Genomic DNA, 9,481 nt, shown 5'->3' on the forward strand with positions numbered 1-9,481 from the left:
TTAAACTCTACTCTAAGAGTTGCTGTTGGATAACACAATTACCTTCCTGTGTCTAAGAGCTGCAGAGCCATACCAGGCACCTTACGCTACTGGCACCAGGCCTGAGGGGCTTATGAATGTCCTTGCAAGATGCGCTGCTCTGCAGATGACCATCACCTTAGTCCTTTTAGCTCATCGCTGGTTTAATAATTCCTTAGCAGTTTTTAACCACAGTTATTTCATTGTTATAATTATAAGGTGTGTGGCACATAGGAGTAAGATTATAATTTCAGTAGACCATAACCAACACTCATGTTTCAAACACCCAGCACAGTAAGATCTTTAATTGTAATGCTGCTTGCATTAATGCAAGACTTTGCGCCTTCTGTCTCGCTGCACCCTATGCCTGGAATAAACTTCCTGAGCCCCTACGTCTTGCCCCATCCTTGGCCACCTTTAAATCTAGACTGAAAGCCCACCTCTTTAACATTGCTTTTGACTCGTAACCACTTGTAACCACTCGCCTCCACCTACCCTCCTCTCCTCCTTCCTGTACACATAAATTGATTTGATTTGCTTACTTTATTTATTTTTTGTCTATTAGATTGTAAGCTCTTTGAGCAGGGACTGTCTTTCTTCTATGTTTGTGCAGCGCTGCGTATGCCTTGTAGCGCTATAGAAATGCTAAATAGTAGTAGTAGTAAATGGCCCTTCTCCACTACTGCCAGCTCCAGACTTCGCGCCTTCTGTCTCGCTGCACCCTACGCCTGGAATAAACTTCCTGAGCCCCTACGTCTTGCCCCATCCTTGGCCACCTTTAAATCTAGACTGAAAGCCCACCTCTTTAACATTGCTTTTGACTCGTAACCACTTGTAACCACTCGCCTCCACCTACCCTCCTCTCTTCCTTCCCGTTCACATTAATTGATTTGATTTGCTTACTTTATTTATTTATTTTTGTCTATTAGATTGTAAGCTCTCTGAGCAGGGACTGTCTTTCTTCTATGTTTGTGCAGCGCTGCGTACGCCTTGTAGCGCTATAGAAATGCTAAATAGTAGTAGTAGTAGTAGTACTTTTACTATAGCTATGTGATGCAAGGTTCCACGTTAGGAGTCATCGACCAGGAAAATGATCTAAGAGTCATCGTTGACGATACTTTGAAACCTTCTGTTTAGTGTGCTGCAGCAGCAAAGAAAGCTAATATAATGTTAGGTATTATTAGGAAAGGAATGGAAAATAAAAATGAGGATTTTATAATGCCTTTGTATCACTCCATGGCGCGACTGGACCTTGAATACTGTGCGCAATTCTGGTCACCGCATCTCAAAAAAGATATAGTGGAATTAGAAAAGGTGCAGAGAAGGGCGACGAAAATGATAAAGGGGATGGGATGACTTCCCTATGAGGAAAGGCTAAAGCGGCTAGGGCTCTTCAGCTTGGAGAAAAGGCGGCTGAGGGGAGATATGATAGAGGTATATAAAATACTGAGTGGAGTGGAACAGGTAGATGTGAAGTGTCTGTTTACGCTTTCCAAAAATACTAGGACTAGGGGGCATGCAATGAAGCTGCAAAGAAGTAAATTTAAAATGAATTGGAGAAATTATTTCTTCACTCAACATTTAATTAAACTCTGGAATTTGTTGCCAGAGAATGTGGTAAAAGCAGTTAGCTTAGCGGGATTTAAAAAAAGGTTTGCATGGCTTCCTAAAAGAAAAGTCCGTAAGTCATTATTAAAATGGACTCGGAGAAATCCACTGATTATTTCTGGGATAAGCAGCATAAAATGTATTATACTGTTTTGGGATCTTGCCAGGTACTTGTGAACTGGATTTACGACTGTTGGAAACAGGATACTGGGCTTGATGGACCTTCGGTCTGTCCCAGTATAGCAAAACTTATGTACTTAAGTACTTATGTACTTAAATCTGGGCTTAGTGCATCTTAATGCAGGACTTTCCTGTGCCCTAAGCCCAGATGCAAAGCAGCATATTTTAAGGCTTTTTTGTTTATTTTTAATTGCTGGTCATGCACTAATATTTTAATTAGTGTGCACGACCAGCCAAAAGGTTAACACAGGGGCACCGCTAAGTGCTCCCACATTAAGTGTCCCTTTTACAAAAGAGCAGTATTGGTAACACTGGCTTGGCACGTGGAAATTTGGATCTACCACTGGAGTGTCAGTCTATTTGTGTATGTCTTTTGCTTTTGACTCCTAACTCATTTACCCTGTCCTTTATCCTCACCTCTTTATTCCCTTACCCTTAATTGTTCTGTCTGTTTACCTGTCTTACTTAGATTGTAAGCTCTTTGAGCAGGGACTGTCTTGTGTATGGTGTACAGCGCTGCGTATGCCTTGTAGCGCTATAGAAATGATAAGTAGATAGATAGATGTCTTTTAGTCAGTCTGACTGAATCGCAGTTCTTCGGTTTGATATTTGCTGGTTTTGAATATAGGTTCTTTCCAATTAATTATTCGCTTGACCCCTGATGTAGGCGTTGTGATACGCCGAAGCACAGATCGTGTCGGGTCCCTCAGTGTCAGCATCAATAAAGTATTTCTCCATAACATCTCCAGTGTTGAATTCGTCCTTTGGACAGCCTCTACTTTTCCTGTTTGGTCTTCCTAACATAGAGGTTGTCCGTGTTTTTGTTTTGGCACCTACACCGTACAAACACTTTCACAGGATAATTTGCAAAACCATTTACCTTGGTTAATCTTCTTCATCTTAAAAACAACTAGCGAATACATGTGGGTTTCACAGCTCACACTTTTATTTGCATTAAGAAGGTTAGTAGAGTAAAGTTTTTCCTAAGCATTAAAAAGTGCATTTGTTTCTAGGCACCTGCATAGGTGGATTTTCAAAATTAATACAACATTCATAGTTTTCTTTGAAAATTGTCTACTGGGTCAGGGTGTTCGAAACTACCCAAAACCTCTGCACCTAGGTGGGTGAATGAAAATTACCTCCTTACAGCAGTGAGCTAAGAGTACATAAGTACATAAGTAATGCCACACTGGGAAAAGACCAAGTGTCCATCGAGCCCAGCATCCTGTCCACGACAGCGGCCAATCCAGGCCATGGGCACCTGGCAAGCTTCCCAAATGTACAAACATTCTATACATGTTATTCCCGGAATTGTGGATTTTTCCCAAGTCCATTTAGTAGCGGTTTATGGACTTGTCCTTTAGGAAACCGTCTAACCCCTTTTTAAACTCTGCCAAGCTAACCGCCTTCACCACGTTCTCCGGCAACGAATTCCAGAGTTTAATTACGCGTTGGGTGAAGAAAACCTTTCTCCGATTTGTTTTAAATTTACTACACTGTAGTTTCATCGCATGCCCCCTAGTCCTAGTATTTTTAGAAAGCGTGAACAGACGCTTCACGTCCACCTGTTCCACTCCACTCATTATTTTATATACCTCTATCATGTCTCCCCTCAGCCGTCTCTTCTCCAAGCTGAAAAGCCCTAGCCTCCTTAGTCTTTCTTCATAGGGATGAACATAACTAATATTCATATCAGTGGGTAAAACCTTGAACCTGCTGCTCCAACTGTAAGTTCCCCCTCATCCAAGGTATAAGGAGAAAAAGGGAAATGCCAAAGGTCATGAAGAGATTCAGTGGTGGGGGACATTTGAACTTTCATGCATTGAGTTCTTCTGGCCTGTGGTGCAGTCCTGGAAATGCATTTCTCCTACACATTAAGAGATTGGTTACAGTCAGCCTTGACATGAACATACCACTAATGATGCTTCACTATCCCTTCTCTACTATTCTCACTATCCCCATGTGCTGATAAACAGCAAGCTAAACCAGATCAACATCAACATGAGAAGACTTGCTTTCTTAATTTCCAACTATTTATTACAAATAAACAAACAAGGAAATTACTGTAGATAGTTGAAACTTAAGCGTGCCGCACTGATTTTAGCTTATTGCAAGCATGATGAGTCTTTCTGTAGCGCTTTAGTTGAACAATTGTTGAAGGGATGGTTGTTGATTGTGACTGAAGTAATGGACGCTGAATGAACTGACCGGTAAAAAGATGATGCGATGGAAGAGAAGAAAGGAAGGTAGCGAGGTGCTTTCTTTTTGGGTCCAAGGTAGAGAATTTTGCACTGGAGGGAAGGGTGTTATACATTACTCAAACTGAGCCAACATTGTCCTAATCAAGTACAATTTGGAAGATGCAAACTCATTTGGAAGAAAGATTCTTTTTTGGTTTGAAATAAAGTAACTATCCTTATATTGAATCTGTAATGCCTTTATGTGCTAGAAAATGCACCTTTAGATCTCCATACATGAATTTCCCATGGACACCTTAGCTCCAAGGTAGGAAAATAGTGGTGACGACCAAGTGAGAAGAGAAAAAAGCCAAGGATTCCAAATGCATACGATTCAAGGTTAATTGTAAATCATCTGGCATACAAATGACCCGACGGCCATGTTTGTCTGCTGTCTCCCAAATGTATATATAAAATCAGGAGTAAGTCTTATAACTCTTGGAGTTTTATCCAACCAAGAAATCCTGCCACTTTCTTTGAAAGGAAATGGCGGATGGAGTTTGATGATTTACAGTAAACCTGGAATCATATACATTTGGACCCCCCTGGCTTTTTTCTCTCCTGACCATGGTCATCACCGTTGTTTTCCTTGCTGGTTTCACTGTTGTGGAGGCTTTTCTCTTCCTTGACCTTAATTTTACCTTAGCATGGAAACATTTGAATATGTGTAAAAAGACACTAATGTCATCAGAAGAACACCTGAGACCTTTCCTTAAAGAGACAGCTCACCTTTCTTGAGGCACAGACTTTGATAAACAGCATCTCCCTTCTCGTTGACTTCTATTTTCTTCCAGTTATGAGGGTATTTCCTGCCCATCTTAACCACTGCTCTGTGGCCCTGTTTCTTGAGAAAGAGATAGGTCTCGGCTACCTCAAGGAGCCCCTCACTGTCATGGCAGGTCCACCTGGGTGCCTTAGGGCAGTCAGTAAAGATGGCAGGACGGGAGTGTGCAGCTGAGAAGTTGGAGATGCCTAGACACTGGCCCGATCTAACATGGAGCAGCTTCTCATCCTTTGTCCACATCCACTGCTGGTTGCTGTTGGCCATACTACAATTGCTCACGCTTACCACCTTGGTCTGAAGTAGGCACTGATCCTTTTGGACATGGACGATCAGAAAACTCTCTGGAAAATGAAAAATCCATAAAAATCCAAAAGAAAAGTCTATGTGCCACATTGAGAAAAACAGTTGCAAGCACTACACAGCATGTATCATCTTTGTGATCAGGGTTGAGATGCGTGATTGGACCGAACAGTAGAATTCTGTACCTTCCCACCCCCCACCCCCACCACAAAAGATGGCATCCTGTTTGATTTATTTATTTATTGCATTTGTATCCCACATTTTCCCACTTTTTGCAGGCTCAATGTGGCTTACATAAAGCCGTAGTGGCTATCGCCACTTACGGAATGAGAAATACAAGGTATTATAATGTTTAGGGCACAAACAGTAGTAAAATAAATTAAAGTAAGTGTATAAACAGTTCATAACAGGTGTATAAGGGAGTAAGGGAGTAATGCATAACGTTCACTTAGTGACAAAGTAATTGAAGTAAACAAGTATAAGGAGTTCAATGTTATCTTGTTCTGGTAGAGTTTTGAAGTCAGGTCATTTATGAAGGATCATTATGATAAGTCTTTTGGAACAGGTTGGTCTTCAGTAATTTCCGGAAGGCTATCAAGTCGTGCATTGTTTTTATGGCATTTGGAAGTGCATTCCATAGTTGCGTGCCGATGTAGGAGAAGCTAGATGCATATATCGATTTATATTTAAGTCCTTTGCAACTGGGGTAATGGAGGTTCAAGAATGTACGTGATGATCTTTTTGTGTTCCTGGCTGGTAAGTCTATTAGGCCTGACATATATGACGGGGCCTCACAAGGGGCAATTCTATAAGCTGGGTGCCTGCATTTACACGTGTATTGTCAGGAAAATTCTGTATAGGTTTCCCACAGCAGGACAGTCAATTTTAAATATGGAACCAAGATCTGCATGTAACATAATTGGCTTAATTGGTGATAATCAATAATACTTAATTGGCACTCATTAGGCACGTATCTATCCTATACCCTATTCTATAACATGGGTGTCTAATTTTCATAGCATGCAACTCCAAAGGAGATGTGGCCATGGGAGGGGCATGGGCAGGTCAGGGGTAAACGTTCAGAATACTAGCCCTTGCACACATACCCCTGGATTCTATAAAAGTGTATTCTGTAACAATGCCTGTAACTTAATTGACTTAAGAAGCCAATCAGCGTTGTTAACAGCACTTAACAAGCAATAATGAGCACTAATTGGCAATAATTAGAATTTACATGCACGACTTGCTAAGTGTGTTCTGTAACACACTGCATCTAAATTTTAATTGCGCACAGGCAAAATGTGGAGTTGTTACGGGCGGGGAAACGTGCATTCCAAGAGTTATGCGCACTGTTATAGAATATGGCCCTCTGCGCCTAAATCTACACGCCGGGATTTACACCATGTTTTTGTTGATGTAAATGGAGGCGTGTAGTTTTAGGCGCTAGGATATCAACTAAGCGTATTCTATATACCGCGCCAAAATCTAGACACCGCTTATAGAATACTCTTAGGCGGAAAGGTTTACCGCGCTGACTTTTTAGGCGCCATATAAAGAACCTGGACCATATTATGTAAGTGCTAGCGGAGTAAGTTGGCGCTATACCCACTTAACTTACGTAGCTTGTATTTGCAAGGGGGGCGGAGCATGGGAGGTACTTGGGTGGGGCTCCCACTTCAATCATAACTTCAGAATAAAGTAAGTTACATGTGTCTCTGCCGCATTTAGGTGCCTGAAGTTATGGCAGCTCTATGATTGGTGTAACTGTGAGCAGCTAATTGATAGGCCGATACTTTTATTCTATAATGGAACCCGCCTAGGATTGTAAGATAATATGGGATATCAATTTTTAAATTAATTCATTCATTCATTCATTAATCAATCAACCTAGGCACCTAGGTTCCAGTATAGAGTAGGCTCCTACCATGTGGCATTGGGTCATCTAAATGGAGGTGTCCACTTACAGAAACACACATGACTGTTTTGGGTAATTTTGTATGCCAAATGAATTTTGATGATTTACAATACGCTGTGTCAGAAGAAGAAATGGGAAGATATTATTGTTCAAAGAAACTGACAAAAAGAAAAGCCCCGTTAATGGTGGATCTGCGTCTGACACCCTACAGAGACCACTTGATACTTCCCCTCTTTGCCCAAAACCAGGGTAATGGTGTCTAGGAGTAGCCTAGTGGTTAGAGCTGGGAACTAGGGAAGCCCGGTTCCAAGTCCACTGCAGCAGGTCACTTAAGCCTCCATTGCCTGAGGTGCAAACTTAGGGGTCAATGTTCTAGAGGATTTAATCAGGCAGGAGAAGATCCTGTCCAGTTAATCAAGCTGACCAGGCCAAACCCAGATAGTGCCGCAGAATATTCAGACTGTTGAATATCGGCTGTACCCAGGCTGAGGACTGGGTATATTCGCCGTTAGCACACGGAGAGGGGTCTGAACCTAATAATATCCAGGTCTAATTTAGTCTTTAAAGAAATGCTGGCCACTGCCGGCTGAAGACCTGCCCCCCTTAGATTTAAATCCTCTGGAGTTAGGGAAATATTTACTGTACCTGAATGTAACCTCCAGCTACTACTGAAAAAGGTGTTAAGCAAACTCCAAAATCCCTTCCCTCCCCTCCTTTTCCTATTACTAAGATGATGTGCCAAGTGGGATTTTCCAAAGCAAGGCCAGCGTTCCTGGACATGCGTAACGCTAAATCTTCCTAGAAGCAGATTATCTGTGTTCTTCAGCTTTACTTGTACAATTTCATTCCCTTCTCTTCTACATTAAGACACTGGTTTCCCCCCCCCCCCACCCCCCCTGACACCTTCTTCTCCAACCATGTGGGAGAATCTTGCCTTCTTCCCCTCCCCCTCTGCACTCCTCCCCTAATTAACTAATTGAAGACAGAGCGCCATGCATAAACCAATTCATAGCAGGTTCCAGCTGTACTTGTGAAATTTTATACCAAACACATTAAGCAGCACACTTTACACTGGTTCCCTTGTGCTACTCTTGAGTATCATGCCTACTAATTTCCTTCTTTAAAGACATGAAAACTCCAGTATTACACATTCCAACATCTAGTTCTTAGGATAAGGATCACAGTACAGATTCCATAGCCCAGGGACTTCAGGAAGAAAAAAGAATGAAATATTGAAAAGGAAATTGACTTTGTACTCATATCATCAAGCAGACCTTTGACATTTAGTACTGCCCTTCTGAAAGACCTACTGTAAAACTGATCCAATATGAGGGGAGGCACTTTTTTTTCATAGAGAAATTCTAAACAGTACTTAAGCCTGGAGACAGGATACATTTCTGTCCCATTCTGAACACTTCCCAATGTCTGCAGGCAAGCTCCTGGCAGTCAGACGGAAGGGGGTGGGGGGTTGGAGGGACAGGCTGTGACAAGCTTTCAAGGTAGCAGCTTCACTTACCTGAGATCCTTAAAGACAGGCAGGTAAAAACCAGGACCTGAAAGAAAGTATCCATTTTCCTTCTAACAACACTCCATGCTTCTCTCGAAAAGCCAGATAAGTGAAGCGAAGGCTAGGAAGGAAACGCGCCTTCAGAGGGGAAAGAGTCAATGACGAGCACTTCCTTCTATTCAATTGTTTTGAGAGTTTTACACCAGATCGTCACAAGTCTTCCATATTGACTTACTATCTAGTTTTTAATTTTTTTTTTTTAACTTTTGTAAATGCTGTGAGGTTAAGCATGATGTGTGAACACAAGCTTCTAAAGTAAAAGCTGCTTCCAGGTACCTTAATGAGCACCTTTTCCGAGCATGATAAGAAAAGGCACTGCAATTGCCTGCAACTGAACACTTATTAAACAGCGCTACACAGCCTACTGGTGCAGGTGATTTTCGGTTTGTGCTCAATAAACACAGCCCATGTTATGCTGTAAACATGTCAATTTCTGTAATGATATGTTATGAGTGTCTAACAGATGAAAATAGACACAAGTGACAACACTTTCTAAAGTGTGATCAGATTTAACTTGTGAAGCATCTCCTGTGAAATAACGGAACATATTTATATAACACATAGGGCTAGATTTGCTGAAGTAGGCTATTGTGTTAGTGCATAAGTACATAAGTAATGCCACACTGGGAAACGACCAAGGGTCCATCGAGCCCAGCATCCTGTCCAAGACAGCGGCCAATCCAGGCCAAGGGCACCTGACAAGCTTCCCAAACGTACAAACATTCTATACATGTTATTCCTGGAATTGTAGATTTTTCCCAAGTCCATTCAGTAGTGGTTTATGGACTTGTCCTTTAGGAAACCGTCTAACCCCCTTTTGTAAACTCTGCCAAGCCAACCGCCTTCACCACGTTCTCCGGCAACGAATTCCA

General features: G+C 41.9%; 1 protein-coding gene across 1 annotated transcript in view; it reads right to left on the reverse strand.

Moving 5' to 3' along the window:
• PTPRB (protein tyrosine phosphatase receptor type B) overlaps positions 1 to 8,639 on the reverse strand; it is a 136,634-nt gene extending 127,995 nt beyond the window's left edge. The window contains exons 1-2 of the mRNA XM_030214108.1: positions 8,559 to 8,639; positions 4,773 to 5,168 (exon numbers count right to left, since the gene is read on the reverse strand). Coding sequence (XP_030069968.1) covers positions 4,773 to 5,168; positions 8,559 to 8,613 — 451 coding nt within the window. The 5' untranslated portion in view covers positions 8,614 to 8,639. The remainder of the gene's footprint in view (positions 1 to 4,772; positions 5,169 to 8,558) is intronic.
• Between the last annotated feature and the right edge of the window lie 842 nt (positions 8,640 to 9,481).

The sequence above is a fragment of the Microcaecilia unicolor genome, chromosome 9 (assembly GCF_901765095.1).
Source record: "Microcaecilia unicolor chromosome 9, aMicUni1.1, whole genome shotgun sequence".
NCBI classification, from domain to species: Eukaryota; Metazoa; Chordata; class Amphibia; order Gymnophiona; family Siphonopidae; genus Microcaecilia; species Microcaecilia unicolor.